The 20,809-nt window shown below is 46.4% G+C and overlaps 1 protein-coding gene across 1 annotated transcript in view; it reads right to left on the bottom strand.

Annotated features, from left to right (window-relative positions):
- The window catches only part of CCDC30 (coiled-coil domain containing 30), a 127,410-nt gene that overhangs the window by 13,276 nt on the left and 93,325 nt on the right, over positions 1-20,809 (bottom strand). Inside the window, exons 15-20 of the mRNA XM_043500104.1 lie at positions 12,225-12,390; positions 9,666-9,787; positions 6,772-6,913; positions 4,599-4,735; positions 4,090-4,204; positions 1,777-1,844 (exon numbers count right to left, since the gene is read on the bottom strand). Coding sequence (XP_043356039.1) covers positions 1,777-1,844; positions 4,090-4,204; positions 4,599-4,735; positions 6,772-6,913; positions 9,666-9,787; positions 12,225-12,390 — 750 coding nt within the window. The remainder of the gene's footprint in view (positions 1-1,776; positions 1,845-4,089; positions 4,205-4,598; positions 4,736-6,771; positions 6,914-9,665; positions 9,788-12,224; positions 12,391-20,809) is intronic.

Genomic DNA, 20,809 nt, shown 5'->3' with positions numbered 1-20,809 from the left:
GAGTGGAAACAATACTGAGAACGGGATTGGTGCCGCAGCTCGACTAACGGTGCTGAGGGGTGGATTAGGGCCAGCTTGCTCCGGGACGGTACCGCATGTACAGGCACCGGTGCCTTGGCATGACGCTGAGGGGATGCTGATGCCTTCATGGCAATAAGATCCCTTGCAGCCGCAAAGGTATCCGGGGTGGACGGCAACTGGACCTCAACCATGCTGCGTGTCGGGCAGTCCAAGGGCACCGGACTCAACGGTTCTCCCCTTGGGGCCGGAGTCAATGGTGCCCCTAGATGCTCCCTGCGGGACGTGTCTCCGCAAGTGGTTCCAGGGAAGCTGGAGGTGGGCCAGCCTCTTCCAGCTTCCGGTGCTGCTTCTGGCCAGGAGAATGGGAGCAGTGCTGGGCCGATGATGTTGGTTGCGGTGCCGGGAGTGTTGGTGCCAGAGTCCAACCGCGGTGCAGGTCCTACCACTGCCGCTGGGGTGCTGCACACCGAGGTGCTCAGTGCCGGATCTTGGAGCACCACAGGAGGCTGAGGGCTAAGAGCCGCCTCCATGAGGAGCTGCTTTAAACAAAAGTCCCGCTCCTTCTTAGTCCGGGGACTACACCCTTTACAGATCCTGCACTTCTTTGCTTGATGAGACTCCCCCAGACACTTCACGGGGGTCATCCATTGCCATGGGCTTAGAGCAGGAACCGCAGGGCTTAAATCCCGGAGCCTTGGGCATGAGCCCAAGAGAAAAATCGGGGAGGAGGGGAAAGACCCCCCAACCCCACTAACACTAACAACTATAACTATCTAACTATAACTATTAACTAAACTATGAGGTATATGCTAGGGAAAGTGGAGAGCAGCGAAGTAGGACTCCACAGTTCCAATGACTGTCATGGGCAGTAAGAAGGAACTGAGGAGGCGCTGAATCAGCTGGGGTATATATTGAGCACCATGAAGGTGCCACTCCAGGGGGTTCCACAGCCAATCCACCAGATGTTGCTAGGGTAAAAAATTCTCCAACAGCCATGCACACAGCGCGCACACACCTAATTGGAATTGATATGAGCAAGCACTCGAAGAAGAACCCTAAGTTTTAGCACCACCTGTGGGACACGAGTAACAGTGAAATAACTGGTTTCAGAGTAGCGGCTGTGTTAGTCTGTATTCGCAAAAAGAAAAGGAGTACTTGTGGCACCTTGGAGACTAACAGATTTGTTTGAGCATAAACTTTCGTGAGCTACAGCTCACTTCATTGGATGCAACAGAATCCAGTGACATCAATTTGCACCATGTACTCCTGAGCTTGGCGAAGAAAACTATAACAATTGAGGAATGTTATAAATCAGTATTACACTTAGTGATTTAAATGTGAGCTTAGATGGCACAGACCAGCTGTCTTCTGGTTTCATTCAAATTATTTTATTATCTATTATAGTATCTCTTAAAAAAACTGTGCATGCATGGGTCAAGGGATAAAGATTTTGAAACTCCACTGTATATGTAGCTGATGGTGCATCTTTAGTCTTGTATGATTATGTTATTACTTAAACTACCACCCATAAATCATGTGGAGCTGGAAAATGTATTTCTGGAATTTTACTTCTGTGTACCATGTGCTTTTATATAATTGTTTTATTACAGCATGACTAAAACACATCTCCGAATAAAAGAAAGGGTGGAGCATGTGTTTGGAAAACAAGAATTCACAGCTTCCCTCTCCCCAGACACTGACAAGTCTCACTGTTAGTAAGTAGACACACTGCCTGTATGTTTTTACTTATAATACCTTGTGTTTGGACGTGGCAACATCTTACTTAGCAGGTGGCATTCAGAGAAGCCAATGCTCCTGATGTCCTAGAAAGAGAACCAGAAAAATAAACAACAGATCCAAGGTAGGAAGGATGCTCTAGGCAATCAATGCTTGCAAGTGCGTCATTCACAAACTAGAGAGAAAAAGAAGGTTTTAATATAACATTTATAGAGAGAACACGTGGAATCACAGACACAGAGAATTCCAAAGAGATGAAACACCTCAAGGGGACATACGTTTTGTGTGTGTCGGTGGGGTGTGAGGGATGTTATTTATAGGAGGGTTTTTTCCTAACAACAACAGTTCAATGCAAGGGCATGAGCCAGAGGTGGGCAAACTATGGCCTGCAGGCCACATCTGGCCCACAGGACTGTCCTGCCCGGCCCTTGAGCTTCCGGCCGGGGAGGCTAGCCTCCCCTGCTGTTCCCCCTCCCCCGCAGCCTCAGCTCGCCATGCTGCCTGCACTCTGGGCAGCGGGGCTGCGAGCTCCTCCCAGTCAGCGCAGCGGCATGGCTCCGGCCAGGTGGTGCAGCTGCTAGTCCTGCTGCTTTGAGCAGCATGGCAAGGGGGTAGGTAGCAGGGGGGTTGGATAAGGGACAGGAGGCCCTGAGGAGCAGTCGGGACAGGGAGCAAGAGGCAGTTGGATGGGGCAGAGGTTTGGGGGGTGGTGGTCAGGGGATGGGGAACAGCGGGGGGTGGATAGGCGTGGGAGTTCTGGGGGGGGTGTCTTGTCAGGGGGTGGGGGTGTGGATAGGGGTTGGGACAATCAGGGGACAGGGAGGGTTAGATAAGGTGTTAGGTCCTGGGGGGCAGTTAGGTGTGGGGGTTCCGGGAGGGGGCAGTCAGGGGACAAGGTGCAGAGGGGGTTGGATGGGTCAGGGGGCAGGAAATGGGAGGGGGAAGATGGGGGCAGGGGCCAGGCTGTTTGGGGAGGCATAACCTTCCCTACCTGGCCCTCCATACAGTTTTGGAATCCTGATGTGGCCCTCAGGCCAAAATGTTTGCCCACCCTTGGCATGAGCATAACTCCTAGAGGATGAAAAAAACCATGTACAAATGATTTGGGAATACTTATTTCCATTGAATGGATCTGCTCCAGTAAAGGTAGCCATTTGTAGTTTAAATTCTAACAAATTATATTATATATTCTTCTTTCATAAGCACATGGGGTCTGGGGGAGCAGACTTACTATTATAAACACAGCTGTTATTCTCCCTTTTAGCCAAGGTACCACACACTGGGGCCAGCACTTTCAAATTTGGTTCCCTAGACTCAGGCCTGCTCCACACTACAAAGTTATGGTGGCAGAGCTATGTCTGCTAAGAATGTGAAAAATAATCACACCCTGCCCTGATGTAGCTACGCTGGCAAAACCTCCAATGGAGGCACTACTGTGCCAACTTCTGTCAACCTGGCTAACTGTCTGGGGAGCTGGTGTAGCTGTGTCGGCAGAAAAACTCCTCTGTCAGCCTGTTCTGCATCTACACTAGGGGGTTATGCTGATACAGGCTCTATAGTGTAGACATGGCTCAGATATATTGAGGCCCTTAGGCTGTGATTTTCAAAGGTCTCTAAGGGAGTTAGGCACTCAATTCCTATTTAATTTAAACTTTGAAAATCCCAGTCAAATAAATGGCTTGAGTCTCAAAGGTCCTGAGTCCATGCAATGGGAAATGGGAGTGCTCAGCATCTTTGCAAATCAGGACACCTCTTCGGGTGCCGAGATAGGGATTTAGGCTCCCATGTTTGACACTTTGGGGTCATTTATGTAAAATATCTAAAATTACCCACTTTTAAAAAGTTTTCCTGGTTCCCGACCTTACACGTCACTGGGATATTTTTAATGACTGAAAAACAAAAAAGAACAAAGGCAAGAAAAAGTGATACCTTTGTCACGATGACAGGTGGCCTAATAATATAACAGACATGGGCACTGGCTGTTTCAGCAGACTAGAAATGAACTACAAAGCCTTGCACATCTAGGTCACTGGCTCCAATTCAGCTAATCAAGAGTGACATTACCAGCCAATCTCTGGGGGGTGTCATTTATGAAATGAGTTAGTGGGGCTCAGTCCAATGCCTAGGGGACTGGGATACTAACAATACACCTCCCCTTCTGGCAGTGGGTACTACTCACTTTTTAAAGTCTGGTCCTGTACGGACATATATACCAAAAATTCCTGTGGAGTCTAGAAGAGGTCCTTCCAGGTTAAAGCTGAGGTACATTGCTGGAACTAGGGAGAAATTCCTCAGATGTGCCCATTTTTGGAGAAAAGCAGCACATCTTACCTTTAAACTGTGGGTGTGGATGTTCCTCAGAGTGCGCTCCAGAATGCCAACCTGACCAGAAAGCTGCAGGGTGCTTTCCTGGAGTCGCTTGTTTTCTTCATCCAGGAACTGCACTCTGAGAAGGTCACACAGAAAAGGCACAGTTTATTTTCTGCACATGAATCTTCACCCTAACCATTTTCAAAGTGGCATTTCCTCTCTATCTCTCTGCTGAGAAACTCAAACAACCCTTTAAACCCTTCAAACATATTGCCCCTGCAGTTTTACACCGAGTCACATTCCATGCAGCACCAGAGGCAGGGCCGTTTCAAAGCAGCTATTCCCATGAAGTGGCCTGAGTACATCCTTTAGTCATGAAGAGCAGCTGCCTGACTCATCACTGCGCTACCCTAGTCGTATCCATGCACAGAACGAGGATTTCATTGGAGTGACGCTGCACAGAATGGGAGAAAAGGGCTAACTTTGAACTCTGGCCCAGGAGCACTCTCTGTAACAGCATTAATGGCTACCTGTTCTGGATTGTGGAAATGATCCATTTGTTGTTCCATCCAACTTCTTCCTGTTCATTAAGCTGCTGTAAGAGTTCTCTTTTCTCTTGGAGCAAATTCTCATTCTCCGTGGTGATCTGTCTGATCAATGCATGTTCCTGTGGTTAAGAAAAGAGGATGAAACAATAAGCTTTGATATAGCACATTTCATCCACAGATCTCAAAGTTCTGTGTAAAGGAGGTCACCATCTGGGGTCTGATTATAAAATATGTATTGTCTTTGATGTTATGTGGCCTGGGAAGGGCCGTGTAGTCGCACCTGTCCAATGCCATTTCAGATGGACAGGTGGAAAGAATGTTTGACACCATCAGAAGCAGACATGAGACAATACCACTCATGTCCCAGTCATAGAGTTCTCCCCAAGGCACCTATGTTTTTGCAGAAAAGGGAAAATTAATTTAGAAAACCTCAGTCTCAATAAGTAATACTGGGTATTCCAGGAACTTCTACTGTGGTCAGGCAACAGTGAGTTACTGGGCAGCACCAGTCACAGTAAAATCACCACTGCCCTCCTCTGGTAGGCCCACCACAAGGGAAGGGTTCTCTGCACATGGGCAGTTTGGGTTTGTTAAATATTAGGGACTAACAAATTTATTTGCTCAAATAAATTTGTTAGTCTCTAAGGTGTCACAAGTACTCCTTTTCTTTTTGCGAATACAGACTAATACGGCTGCTACTCTGAAACCTTAAATATTAGGGAATTGCATTTCCTTAAAATAAAGGATTTCTAATACACAAAATACATCAGTTAATGCGACAGGCCAAATCTGTTCCTGGTGCAACTGCAATGTGCTCAGTGGAGGCAGGAATACCAGAAACTAGGTTGATCCTGTATGTTAAGAGAATTTGTAAATGGAACCTCATCTGAGGTATGTTTCCTAAGATGGGCACCTCAGGCTAACTGAAGGCACAAGAGGCACCCCAGGGGAGCAGGTAGGAGGGGGAAGAGAAAGCTGCTCAGCCTACATCTGTCCCACCTCACTAAAACAATCCTTAGAAATCACTCACCCCTACTCCTGCAGCAGCCCCTCATGTGCTCAGCCATGCATGGGGCTGCAAGCTTTGGCTGATGCTCTGTTCTTGCGGCACTATACTCAACTGAAAGAGTGCATGCAGCCCTGCCCAACTGAGCCTTCTCAAGCCGCACTTGGCCTGCTGGGGAAATGGGCAGCGGGGAAGAATGCTAAAGCACAAAAAAAGAATAAAGGGAGAATAGAGACAGAAAAGATGGAGAAAAACAGTGGAAAGAAAGCAAGATGATGGCAACTGTATTAGGGTATGGCATGATACGGTAGAGGTCACCAATCTGCCAAGCCACTGACTGGGGCTCCTCCAAAACCAGACAGGGAACCACTGATCTATGGTACCCAGGAAGCCTCTGTTTCCTTGGAACCTAAGCACTGAGAGATGCTTGTCTCTCTCCATTGTTCAGGCTTACACAAGTGTGGCTTGATTAGCCTGATTTTCACCTCCCTGACTTTATCCACACTGAGCCAATCTGTCTGACATTTCGTGTTGGATTATGCCAGCGTAGTGCTTTTCTGGAAGGTTTGAGGCAAATGCAGCAGCAAAGAGCTTGGGAGGCAGGAGCAGGGCTTAATTTGTGCCAGGGCTGAGCCCTGGCACCTCTCGGCTTGGCAGGTCATAGCTCCGGCACCTCTGGGCCTGCCATGTCGGTTATGGATGTAAAGAAATTGCTTGAACCCCTATTTCATTACAAGTTAAGCACTGGGCTGGGTGGTTCAAACACGAGGTGACTTCACTTCCCGAACACTTGTCCTTTTTTGGGCTTATCATAACACCGAACAAGCTTGGTCTAGACAATCCCTTTGGGTGAACCTGTTTTCCTCAGTGAGGACTGGAGCCTTTGTCTAGTTCAGGGGGGACTAGTTATTCACAGAGGTTTATATGGTACGGGCTCTGCTGAGATCTTAGCTGCCCATGCTGGCTCCCAGATTCCTGAACCGCACATGAGCACAATGTCTGACATGAGCTAAGCCTCCATCCGAACAGCTGGGCCATGCAAAGTTCCTAAGGCGTGCATGCCAGTGACCCTGCTAGGGCAGCTTCCGTTTTGGGACCCTCCTGGAGCAGCGGCCCCCCAGTGGAAATCTCTGTCATCTGCTTCCTCACCTTTCCCGTCTGGCTCCTGGACAGCACAATTTCACTTTCAAGCTGTTTAATCCTCACATCTCTTTGCTTCACTTCATGAACAAATATCTCCTTGGCTCTGCGGAGCTTGGCTTTATGGCGGAGTTGCCGCTCATTGTGTTTCCTGAGAAGGTAGATATGTAAATAGTAGCCTATTAAAATGCTTGACTGCTTTTTTACATGAAGAACAATACACTAGATGCCTAGCACTTGCTCAGATTGCCACACAGAATCTGTACAATCCTGGGAGGGGTGAGAGGAAGAAGAATAGTACCCAGGCAGAACAATACAGCCAGTGGATCTGCTGTGGGGTCGATGTAGCCGGTCCAAATACTGAGTGACCAGCCTAACTGACTGATACTGTCGTTTCTCTTAAATGGTTCCAAGTTCCCCCATTCTGGTAAAAAAAAGCCAGCCTTTGAATGTGCCCCAGAAACGGTACCAACCTCTGGGCCCAGGTCAGGCCCTCTGAGCTCTGTTAGCACAGACAGAAACCTGCTGACCTCGGGAACCACACCCTAAGGTGGGGTGCATGATTGTTGAGAGATCAGCCCACAAACTTTTCATCTTCCTATGGGCCACGAATCCCAAATCACAAACCACAGTAACAAGGCCCTTGTCTCTCTACCTCACGTCTGGGTCTGCCCATCTTGGTTTTTGTTTGTTTTTAAATAAGCTACTACTTCAACCGATCAGAAACCAGTTTCTAAAGCAGGGCTCACGCTTTCCACAAGTTGGCTCCTAGAAGGGTCCTATCCAATTCTTCCCCAGGAGACTAGAACAAACAGCAATCCCATCCTGTCTAGTTTTAATAAACCTGGAATGAACCTTCAACCACTTCTATCTCCCCTTTCTCAGCTTTGGTTCTGAAGATGCCAGGCTCAGTTCCTTCCTATGCGACCTTGGTCTTACTTACAATCCCTGAAACCTATGGAGTGACACTGGCAGAACACTGGGTAGTGCAGCAGTGAACTCTGTGCTCTGCATTCACCCCTCCGTTCCCAAGATAATCAGTCAGAGCTTCTCCTTCCTTGCTGCTTAAAATCTTCATCAATTTATTCACTTATTGGTGCAGATTGAACTCCAGAAACATGCCCACATACAGACTGTAAGTGCCCTGACAGCCAGCTGCTGGAAAATAACCACCCAACATCACAACACAATACAGTAAATCAGCTTACAGCCAAGAAATCAAATCAGCAGAACATCCCCCATCCCACACCACCCACTTCCCCAAATGCCCTGTCAAGTAGATGGGCTTTTGCAAGGGAATTAGGCCATTTTGGATGTAATGAGGCAAAGCAGACTGCCTCTTGGAGAATGGCGTACTGGTAACTCCCTCTCTCTTTAATGCCAGCGGGGTCTCTGCTGAGCACAGCTGTGGCAAACTGGCCCAGAGAGGCATCTCTCAGGAAGGCAGGACACAAGCCAGTGTAGTGTAGCCTGTATAGGTCAAAACTAGTACGTTCAACTCCACCTGGAAACCAACAGACAGACAATTGCAGGTGCTCAGGAAGAAACAGGGAGAGGAGTAAAAACATGACAGAAGTGCATTTGTTCCCACTGAAAAAAACCCGACATTTTGGAAACAATTCAAAATTTTTGTTTCAAAGTTTTGCAAAAAATCAAAAAATTTAAACCAAAATGAAATATCTCAAATATTGTGAACTTGTTTGAAATTGGAATGTTTTGTGAGTCTGTTTCAAACTGATTGTAAATGCCTTTTCCGTCAAAAAATGTTTAGATCGGGGCGGGCAAACTTTTTGGCCTGAGGGACACATCGGGTTTCCGAAATTGTATGGAGGGCCGGTTAGGGGAGGCTGTGCCTCCCCAAACAGCCAGGCATGGCCCGACCCCTGCCCCCATCTGACCCCCTGTTCCCTGTCGGCCCACCCCGGGACCTCTGCCCCATCCATCCCTCCCTGTCCCCTGATGGCCCCCGGACCTCCCGCCCCTGACTGCCCCCGCCACACCATCCAACCCCTCCTCTCATTCCTGACTGTCCCCTGTCCCCCGGGACCCTTGCCCCATCCAACCACGCCTTCTCCCTGACTGCCCCCCGCTGCCACATCCAACCCCCACTCTCCTTCCTGACTGCCCCCCCTGGGACCCTTACTCCCATTCAACCCCCCTGTTCCCTGCCCTCCAACTGCCCCGCCCCCATCCACTTCCCTGCTCCCTGACCACCACCCCGAACTCCCCTACCCTCTAGCCAACCCCTCCTGCTCCCTGCCCCCTTACTGCGCTGCCTGGAGCACCGGTGGCTGGCAGTGCGACAGACGCACCTCCCAGAGCACCAGGACAGGCAGCCGTGCTGCCCGGTTGGAGCCAGTCACACCACTGCGCAGCATGGAGCACCAGGTCAGGCAGGGCAGATTGCGCCGGTGGCACAGTGAGCTGAGGCTACGGGGGAGGGGGAACAGCAGGGGAGGGGCTGGGGGACAGCCTCCCAGACCAGGAGCTCAGGGGCTGGGCAGGAGGGTCCCGCGGGCTGGATGTGGCCCGTGAGCTGTAGTTTGCCCACCTCTGGTTTAGAAGAAAAATGTCTAAAGAACTCTTCAGCCACAGCAGGTCCTGCAGCACCAGTGCTGTGTGCTCCTGCTGAGACCCCACCTGACTACGCGGTGCCTTTGACCTGCACCACCCTCAGCTCCTGAATGGAAGAACACAGAATGAAGTAGCTGCAGAAGTGGGACATTTACTCCACCTGATTCTGTTTGAAGATGTCAACTGAAAGCAGATCTCTTAGTGCTGATTGTATTTTACATGGGAGACCAAAGTTTACGCTATAAGCCACTCCACTATCACAAAAGGGACACAAAGAGCAGCTGAGGTGCAACCTCATTTCTCCGTGGCCCTGCTGCTTTAGTAACTACCTGACGTAGATGTCAAGCTGCTTCAGGAGACGATCATATTCCTCGTGGAGGGTTTCCTTCTCCTGCTGCAACAGCGATAGCTGCTCTGAAAGGTTCTGACTGTTTTTTTGACAATGGAGATGCTAAAAAACAGATGCATGTTTTAGAATTTATCTTTAAAAAAATGCAGGGATGGAAAACATTCTTTCAATCCTTGTGCTCCCGGCTCTGGCCTCAACAGTTTCTTTGTCATAAAGCCTCATTTTTGCCCCAGTAACCAGACAATGGAACAACCAGATCTAGTCTATCCTGCTCTTGCCACTCCAATGAAACTGCCCTCGCTATGGCCACAGGAGGAGTCTGCCTCTTCCTAGCTAAGTTGGAAGAATGTGGATCTCCCTGTTGCTCCTGGAGGGGACACAGAGAGAAGCGACACAGCTTCCAGGTGTATTGTCTCCTACCCGGATTGCTATGCAAAAGCCCCCATACTCTGAAAGGAAAGGGGCTGCCTTCTCCTGTTCTATCCTCCCGCCCCCACCCAACCCTCCCATGGAGCTCTCCAGGAGGCAGTAGCTAGGCTAATGGAAAAGGAGTACTTCTGGCACCTTAGAGACTAACAAATTTATTTGAGCATAAGCTTTCGTGAGCTACAGCTCACTTCATCAGATGCATTTGGTGGAAAATACAGTGGGGAGATTTATATACACACACAGAGAACATGAAACGATGGGTTTTATCATACACACTGTAAGGAGTGTGATCACTTAAGATGAGCCATCACCAGCAGTGCAGGGGGGAGGGGAGGAGGAAAACCTTTCATGGTGACAAGCAAGGTAGGCTATTTCCAGCAGTTAACAGGAACATCTGAGGAACAGTGGGGGGTGGGGTGGGGGGGAGAAATAACATGGGGAAATAGTTTTACTTTGTGTAATGACTCATCTATTCCCAGTCTCTATTCAAGCCTAAGTTAATTGTATCCAGTTTGCAAATTAATTCCAATTCAGCAGTCTCTCGCTGGAGTCTGTTTCTGAAGTTTTTTTGTTGAAGGATAGCCACCCTCAGGTCTGTAATCGAGTGACCAGAGAGATTGAAGTGTTCTCCGACTGGTTTTTGAATGTTATAATTCTTGACGTCTGATTTGTGTCCATTTATTCTTTTACGTAGAGACTGTCCAGTTTGACCAATGTACATGGCAGAGGGGCATTGCTGGCACATGATGGCATATATCACATTGGTAGATGCGCAGGTGAACGAGCCTCTGATAGGGGACACCATCATAGGGCCTAATCACATCAGCCACACATCAGCCAGCTTATGCTCAAATAAATTTGTTAGTCTCTAAGGTGCCACAAGTACTCCTTTTCTTTTTGCGAATACAGACTAACACGGCTGCTACTCTGAAACCTGTCATTAGTTTAATGGAAGCACTCTTCCATTTGCCTGGCCGTGTCTACACCAGGGGTTAAGCCATTCTCACTACAGCGCTCAGGGCATGACTTTTTCACAGCCCTGAGTGACGCAGCTAAGTGGAGCTAATTTTTAAGTGTAGACCAGGCCTTAACCAGATGGGTGAGATGGTGTTGTGGAGGGGAGCACAGAGAGCTCCCTCTGTTTTCACATCACCCATATTCTAATCCAGACCCCTAAGAGATCCTGAACACTTGGAATCCCTGTTAAAATCAGTGGGAGCTACAGGAGCTCAGAACCTCTCAGGATTTGACCCTGCGTTGTCAATTTCTGGGCATGGGCCCTGCAACTCCACTGCTCCAAGACTGAGCCATCTGGCTCCAGCACCTCTGTTCTCACTTTGGCTCTTCAGTGGGTCCAAATGAGCATTGACCCCTAGTAGAGACTTCACTGGGGAGCAAGACAACCAGCAGGGATTTATAGCAAAGCAGGACAACCTATTCAGAACAAACCAACATTTACCAGTCAACTAGAATACTACTAGAACATGGTACTAAAGGTTTCTTAGGTTAGTGTGGAAAAGCAAAACTCAACTGAGAGCCCATGCTGGCAGAATTACCTGCCCCTGCTCTCCAAAGCCTCCTGAATTTCATCTCTCTCTGCTTGTTTCCCCTGTATCCTGGGTAGCTGCAATCTTCTATCCCAGTCTGCTCCTACCAAATCCCTTGTCCCTAGTTGCAGCCGTGCTGTGTTCACACGTCCTGCTTCCTATAACTCCCAGCCATTAAAAGTTAATGTCCAGTCTTTGGTCCTCCATTGTATCTCCCAAGGCGAGTTCATCCGTATGGGGACAGGTCTTGATAGTTCATTCATACCAACCCAGGCAAGCCCACGTGACACCAACATCCCCATCCCTTATCTGCAATTAACTCCTTCACACCCAGTGGGTAGCAATACAAGTTGAGTGGGGATATGGAGTCATACATACCTTTCATAACAATGCAACATACATTTCCACATTCTCCACAGCAGCGTTATCAGCTGATAGGAAAGTACTGACTCTTAGCTTGATGGTCTGTATTGAAGTTAGTCATTAGAACAGCAGCATCATTTATGCCACCAACCTGTCCCCTTTCCAAGCAGCCAACCCCAGAGCAGCAATGTCTAACTTACCTCATTTGATGCTGTTTTTTTTTCATCTTCTAATATATGCAGTTGTGTCTCCTGCTGCTGAAACCTGACCTGCAGCTCAGCATGAGTCTTGGCCAGCAAAGTCTCAGTCTCATGTGAGTGTCTGAGCTGTTGCTGCAGCTCCTCTGCATGCTGATCCAGGAGCTTCCTAAAAGCATGTTATGGCAATGAGGCAACAATGGACAACCGCTGATAAGAAGTCAAGTTGACTGGATTTCAGAGTTACTCTGGGCCTGGTCCACACAGAGATTTTGTATCAGAATAAATAGTTATACCAATACAACCCCTAGTTGGAACCCAGTTATATTGGTATAAAGGTGCCTTATACCAGCATAGTTTATTGTCCTTTCCACATGGGAATAAGCTTTACTGCTATAAGCACCTTTATTCTGGTATAACTCCATCCACACTGGGGGAGATGTACCCTTTTAACTACACTGGTATAGTTAAAGAGGTACAAGGCCAGTTACAAATGCAAAGCCCCCTCTGAAGATCATTAGTAATTAGAACTGTGAATCAGAAAGACAATGAAATCTAAGAGCTAAGAATACTGTGACCTAGGGACCCATTGATGCCAACTGGCAGAGGGCACAGGGGTCATAGGGTTTTACAGGGATCCCCAGGGTCTGATATCTGCATAACAGTTCATTGAAGGGTGGCATATGAGATCTCTATCGAGAGCCAGTAGCCCACTGGTCATCATAACCAGTGTGAAATGTATGTATGGATAATATTTAAGGATTTATATATCTATCCTGAAAAATTATGCTCTTAAGTAGGGGCTGTCAATTAATTGCAGTTAACTCACGTGATTAATTAAAAAAATTAATCGTGATTAAACATATTAATCGTGATTAATCGCAACTTTAATCACACTGTTAAACAATAATAGGATACGAATGGAAATTTATTAAATATTTTTGGCTGTTTTTCTACTTTTTCAAATATATTGATTTCAATTACAACATAGAATACAAAGTGTACAGTGTTCACTTTATATTTTTTTTATTACAAATGTTTGCACTGTAAAAATGATAAAAGAAATAGTATTTTTCAATTAACCTCATACAAGTACGTAGTGCAATCTCTTTATTGTGAAAGTGCAACTTGCAAATGTAGATTTTTTTATTAAATAACTGCACTCAAAATAAAACAAACAATGTAAAACTTTAGAGCCTACAAGTCCACTCAGTCCTACCTCTTGTTCAGCCAATGGCTAAGACAAACAAGTTTGTTTACATTTACGGGGGATAATGCTGCCCACTTCTTATTTACAATGTCACCTGAAAGTGAGAAAAAGGCATTCGCATGGCACTTTTGTAGCCGGCATTGCAAGGTATTTACGTGCCAGATACGCTAAACATTTGTATGCCCCTTCATGCTTCGGTCACTATTCCGGAGGACATGCTTCCATGCTGATGACGCTTGTTAAAAAATAATGCATTAATTAAATGTGTGACTGACCTCCTTGGGGGAGAATTGTACGTCTCCTGCTCTGTTTGACCCACATTCTGCCACATATTTCATGTTACAGCAGTCTTGGATGATGACTCAGCACATGTTCTTTTTAAGAACACTTTCACTGCAGATTTGACAAAATGTGAGATTTCTAAAGATAGCTACAGCACTTGACCCAAAGTTTAAGAATCTGAAGTGCCTTCCAAAATCGGAGAGGGATGAGGTGTGGCGCATGCTTTCAGAAGTCTTAAAAGAGCAACACTCTGATGCAGAAACTACAGAACCCGAACCACCAGAAAAGAAAATCAACTGTTTGCTGGTGGCATCTGACTCAGATGATGAACATGAACATGCATTGGTTTCCACTGCTTTGGATCGTTATTGAGCAGAATCTGTCATCAGCATGGATGCATGTCCTGTGAATCGTGGTTGAAGCATGAAGGGACATATGAACCTTTAATGCAGCTGGCACATAAATATCTTGCAACACTGGCTATAACAGTGCCATGCAAACACCTTTTTTGACTTTCAGGTGATATTGTAAACAAGAAGCTGGCAGCATTATCTCCCGTAAGTTCAATTTTCATGATAAAAGAGATTGCACTGGGGGAATTGAAAAATACAATTTATTTTGTTTTTTAAAATGTATATCTGTAATAAAAAATAAATATAAAGTGAGCACTGTACACTTTGTATTCTGTGTTGTAACTGAAATCAATATATTTGAAAATGTAGAAAACATCCAAAAATATTTAAATAAATGGTATTCGAATATTGTTTAACAGCGCGATCAATTGTGTGATTAATCGCAATTTATTTTTTAATCATGCGATTAATCACAATTTATTTTTTTAATCGCTTGACAGCCCTACTCTTAAGGTCTTGGAGTTAAGGCAAATCACCAGGAGGTGATATACGTTGGAAATGTTCCTTCCAGGCAGGAGGTAACAGAGACCTCTCTCCCTATCCGGTGATTTGTGTGTTCTGTTTTATGCCTCACTGTGTGCCTATTTGCATACTGAGCTACAGGCAAAAGAAGAGATTGAGAAATCTACAAGAGAGCAAATCTACAAAATGAAACCAACAGCAGGGGGTGAGTTGTTTATGAATAAAGACAAAGGATGGGATTGGGGGCCTAAGAAACACATGGAATCCATCATCTCAGAGGCAAGCTGACAGTATGTCTGTCTCATGAAAGGAGGGTCACAGGTGACCGGGCTGTAAAGTGCTGCTGAGAAATACTTGGTTAGACAGAAGAGTATCTAGTTAATTAAGTCTAGGGCTGGCTCTAGCATGTGTGCTGGGATTTTATTTTATATGTAACCATTTGTTTCAATTCTTCCACTTGTGACTACTTGAATATCTCTGTTAAATAAACATATATTTTATTTCACTCTGTGCATATGTAAGTGCTGTGTGTTAAGCGGAGTGGTGATTGGAGGTGCCTGGTAAGCTAAGTGTCAAGGTTCCTTCCCCACTCTGAACTCTAGGGTACAGATGTGGGGACCTGCATGAAAGATCCCCTAAGCTTATTTTTACCAGCTTAGGTTAAAAACGCCCCCAAGGTACAAACTTTGCCTTGTCCTTGAACCCTATGCTGCCACCACCAAGCGTTTTAAACAAAGAACAGGGAAAGAGCCCACTTGGAGACGTCTTCCCCCAAAATATCCCCCAAAAGCCCTACACCGCCTTTCCCTGGGGAAGGCTTGATAAGAATCCTCACCAATTGGCACAGGTGGACACAGACCCAAACCCTTGGATCTGAAGAACAATGAAAAATCAATCAGGTTCTTAAAAGAAGAATTTTACTTAAAGAAAAGGTAAAAGAATCACCTCTGTAAAATCAGGATGGTAAATACCTTACAGGGTAATCAGATTCAAAACACAGAGAATCCCTCTAGGCAAAACCTTAAGTTACAAAAAGACACAAAAACAGGAATATACATTCCATCCAGCACAGCTTATTTTACCAGCCATTAAACAAAAGGAAATCTAACGCATTTCTAACTAGATTACTTTCTAACTTAGCAGGAGTTGTAAGTCTGCATTCCTGATCTGTTCCCGGCAAAAGCATCACACGGACAGACAAACCCTTTGTTCCCCCCTCCAGATCTGAAAGTATCTCGTCCCCTCGTTGGTCATTTTGGGTCAGGTGCCAGCGAGATTGTCTTAGCTTCTTAACCCTTTACAGGTTAAAGGGTTTTGCCTCTCGCTAGGAGGGATTTTATAGCACTGTATACAAAAAGGTGGTTATCCTTCCCTTTATATTTATGACACCCCCCCCAAATCACAGAGAGGGTGAAACACTGGCTGTGATTTCTTCCTGGAGCTCTAGGAGAAAACAGAGTTAATAAGACACATGCACCTTTAAATATACTACCAACTGTATAAAGACTAACAATATTTTCCACATCTCAAGGACCATTTTAACCAGTTGATTCTGGGAAACTTTCACGGGAGAGTGCATCACCCATTTTGTTAGAAGCTCCTGAGATGTGTGGTATGTCGAAATCAAAATCCTGGAGAGCTAAACTCCATCGAATAAGTTTTTTGTTATTTCCCTTGGCAGTAAGAAGCCACTGAAGCACAGCATGGTCGGTTTGCAGGTGGAAACGCTGTCCCCCAACGTATGGGCATAGCTTTTCAAGAGCGTAGACAATGGCGTAACATTCCTTTTCACTGATTGACCAGTGGCTTTCCCTCTCAGACAAATTCTTGTTGAGAAACATGACAGGATGGACCTCTTGATTCGGTCCTTCCTGCATTAAGACTGCTCCCACACCATGCTTGGACGCATCTGTGGTTACTAGGAACGGTCTGTCAAAGTCTGGGGCCCTTAGCACAGGATGAGACATGAGTGTCGCTTTAAGCTGGTTAAAGGCCTTCTGACACTCTTCAGTCCACTGAACTGCATTTGGCTGTTTCTTTTCGGTTAGGTCTGTCAGTGGGGCGGCGATTTGGCTGTATTGCGGTACAAATCGCCTGTAATATCTGGCCAAGCCTAAGAAGGATTGGACCTGTTTCTTTGACTTTGGGACAGGCCACTTTTGGATAGCAACCACTTTGACCTGTAGGGGGTTGATAGTTCCTTGACCCACCTGGTGTCCAAGGTGAGTCACTCTGTTTAGGCCTATTTGACACTTCTTAGCCTTAACAGTTAGTCCTGCCTCCCTTGTGCGCTCAAAGACTTTTTGCAGATGCTCCAGGTGTTCTGCCCGTGAATCAGAAAATATGGCCACATCGTCAAGGTAGGCAACTGCATATTCTCCCAATCCCGCTAGGAGACCATCTACAAGTTTTTGGAAGGTGGCGGGTGCATTCCGCAGTCCGAAAGGAAGTACATTTAATTCATACAGCCCGACGTGTGATGAAGGCTGACCTTTCCTTGGCGGATTCATCTAGTGGTATGCCAGTACCCCTTGGTTAAGTCCAAGGTAGAGATGAACTGGGCTCATCCCAGTTTCTCCAATAGTTCATCTGTGCGTGGCATTGGATAGTTGTCTGGGCGAGTTACAGCATTTAGCTTACGTAGTCCACACAAAAACGTATCTCCCCATCTGGTTTGGGAACTAGAACCACTGGAGATGCCCACGCACTGCCAGAGGGGTGGATTACATCCATCTGTAGCATATCCTGGATCTCCCGTTCTACAGCAGTTTTAGCTTGAGGAGACACCAGGTAAGGTTGGGCTCTAATTGGGTGAGCATTACAAATGTCAATGGAGTGGTATGCCCGTTCAGTCAGTCCTGGGGTGGCTGAGAACGTTGGCGCGTAGCTAGTGCACAGCTCCTTGATTTGCTGTCGCTGCATACGCCCAAGGGTCATGGAGAGGTTCACCTCTTCCATGCCACCATCACTTTTCCCTTTGTAGTAGACACCTTCAGGCCACTCAGCGTCATCTCCTCCCTGGGCTGTAAACTGACAAACCTTTAATTCTCTGGAATAAAAGGGCTTTAGAGAATTAATATGGTACACCTTAGGCTTTAGGTTTGAGGTGGGGAATGGTATGAGACAATTAACAGCTCCCAGGAGCTCTTGGACCCTGAATGGTCCTTCCCACGACGCTTCCATTTTATGGGCCTGGAGCGCCTTTAAGACTGTGACCTGGTCCCCTACTTTGAAGGAACGCTCTCTGGCATGTTTATCATACCAGGCTTTTTGTTCTTTTTGAGCATCCTTTACGTTTTCTTTAGGAAGGGCTAAAGAGGTTCGGAGGGTGTTTTGTAGGTTGTTTACAAAGTCCAGAAAGTTAGTTCCTGGAGAAGGTGTAAACCCCTCCCATTGCTGCTTCACCAACTGTAACGGCCCCTTAACCTCACGGCCATACACAAGTTCAAATGGTGAAAACCCTAAACTGGGATGTGGTACAGCTCTGTAGGCAAAGAGCAACTGCTGCAACACTAGGTCCGAATCATTGGAGTGCTCATTTACGAATTTACGTATCATTGCCCCCAAAGTTCCATTAAACTTCTCCACCAGGCCATTTGTTTGATGATGGTAAGGGGTGGCAACCAAGTGGTTCACCCCATGAGCTTCCCAAAGGCTTTCCATAGTTCCTGCCAGGAAATTAGTTCCTGCATCTGTAAGGATGTTGGAGGGACAACCTACTCTGACAAAAATGTCTGTTAGTGCCTGACAGACTTTTAGTCCTAGTATTGCTTAGAGCTACTGCTTCTGGCCATCGGATGGCAAAATCCAGGAAAGTCAGTATGTACTACTTTCCTCTGGGTGTCTTTTTCGGAAAAGGACCCAGAATACCCACAGCTACTTGTTGAAATGGAACCTCAATGAGGGGGAGTGGCTGGAGAGGGGCTTTGACCTGGTCTTGGGGTTTTCCCACTCTTTGGCACACCTCACAAGACCGGACATAGGTAGAAACATCCTTGCCCATTTCCTTCCAGTGGAACAACTTTCACAAATGGTCTTTGGTTCTGTTCCCACTAGGGTGATAGTGGGATAAGCTTAATAGCTTTAACTGGTACTTAGTTGGAACTACCAACTGTCTCTGAGGATGCCAGTCTTCCTGGTGTCCACCACAAAGAGTTTCCTTGTATAAAAGTCCTCTTTCTACAACAAACCTGGATCGATTAGAAGAGCTGAGGGGTGGTAGGTTGCTCTGTGCCGCTGTCCAAGCTCTCTGGAGGCTTTCATCTGCTTCCTGTTCGAACTGGAACTGTTCCCTTGATGCTGGAGACATCAGTTCTTCATTGGATTGTGGACCTGGGCTTGGTCCCTCTGGAAGCGATGCAGGTGATGGGGCTGTTTGGTGTGTGATTGGTGGGTCTGTTTGGTGGGTGATGGGGGTCTGGTGTGATTCCGGTGCAATGAACTGTAATCTGTTGGGGTTCTTGGGGAAGTTGGCCTTTACATGCCCCAGCTCATTACATTTAAAACATCGTCCAGCTGACGGGTCACTGGGGCGAGGTGGGTTGCTGGAGAATGGTGTGGCAGGATGATAAGGTGTCTGGAGTGTTAACTGGGGCTTTGGGCTGTCCCCGGTAGTAGAGTGTGGTCTGAGGGTGTCCCTTCTGGTATCTGCTCCAACTATGACTAGGGTTGTTCCTCTCTCCTCCCTGCACCCATTTTGTTCCGGCTTGCCCTGCCTCTCTGGCAGTCTGGGACTGCTCATATTGATCAGCATAAGAAGCAAGGCTTTCTGCTGAGTCCATTTTCTTATCCCATAAACACTGTTTTATATCCTTCTTGGACATATTCAGGAATTGCTCCTGTATTATCAAGTCCCGCATTCCGCCAAAGTTAGTTACAGCCCGTCCATTGAGCCATTTATCAAACAGATCTGTCATCTGGTTTACATAAGCCATATTACTTAGTCCAGGTCCTCTCTTAAGGGCTCTAAATTTTACTCTGTAAGTTTCAGGTATAACTTGAAATTGTTTTAAAATGTAATCCTTGAATTTATTATAGTCAGAAGCCTCATCAATAGGCATTTTATTGAATATGTCCAGAGCTCTTCCAGTCAATTTTGCGACCAATGTGGTCATCTTGTGAGCTTCAGGAATTTGATGGAGTGTGCACAGTCTCTTAAAGGTGAGAAAATATTCAGCAATATCACTGGATTCATCATACTGTGGACATAGTCGCTCCCATTTGTGGATTGTTGGGGAAGGATTGTTAGGGTTATTCGGTATATTCTGTGGAGCCTTTGCCTTCTCCATCTCCAGTGCATGCTTCCTCTCTTTTTCCTTTTCCTCCTCAGCATGCTTCCTCTCTTTTTCCCTCTCCTCCATTTCTTTAACCTTTGCCTCCTCAGCATGCTTCCTCTCTTTTTCCTTTGCCTCCATGTCTCTCCTGTGGGCAGCCTCCCTTTCTTTTTCTTTGGCTGCCATTTCTTTTTCTTTTGTCTCCATTTCCATCTGTCTGAGTTCTACCCATCTTTCATGTTCCTTTTGTTTTTCCTCAGCCTCAAATCTGGCTAATTCCAGCTTCTGTTGAACAGTGCAGTCTGTCATCCTAACTTCTCTGTTTTTAACTAACTTTACACCCTAGAGTTAGAAAGAAAACAAAACCAAAAAAAAATCTGGCTTGTTAAATTTTGCTGTGCTGAACCTGATACCTTTGTATCTGATAGCTGTTCCCAGCCTACAGAAAAATCCTTTTGTTATGCCTGCTGCTCTGTCCCCCAGGCAGAGAGACAGAATCTACAGCTGCAATCACCTTTTACAAAACCCTTTAAAAGCCTGCTATACTTCTGGATCAAAATGATCTCTGGTTCAAAATGATCCCACGGCTCTGCCACCATGTCAAGGTTCCTTCCCCACTCTGAACTCTAGGGTACAGATGTGGGGATCTGCATGAAAGACCCCCTAAGCTTATTCTTATGAGCTTAGGTTAAAAACGTCCCCAAGGTACAAACTTTGCCTTGTCCTTGAACCCTATGCTGCCACCACCAAGTGTTTTAAACAAAGAACAGGGAAAGAGCCCACTTGAAGAAGTCTTCCCCCAAAATATCCCCCAAAAGCCCTACACCCCCTTTCCTGGGGAAGGCTTGATAAGAATCCTCACCAATTGGCACAGGTGAACACAGACCCAAACCCTTAGATCTTAAGAACAATGAAAAATCAATCAGGTTCTTAAAAGAAGAATTTTAC

This window comes from Dermochelys coriacea, chromosome 18 (assembly GCF_009764565.3).
Source record: "Dermochelys coriacea isolate rDerCor1 chromosome 18, rDerCor1.pri.v4, whole genome shotgun sequence".
Classification (NCBI taxonomy): domain Eukaryota; kingdom Metazoa; phylum Chordata; order Testudines; family Dermochelyidae; genus Dermochelys; species Dermochelys coriacea.
The sequence above is the reverse complement of the archived record's forward strand: the minus strand, read 5'-3'. Positions and strand labels throughout refer to the sequence as shown.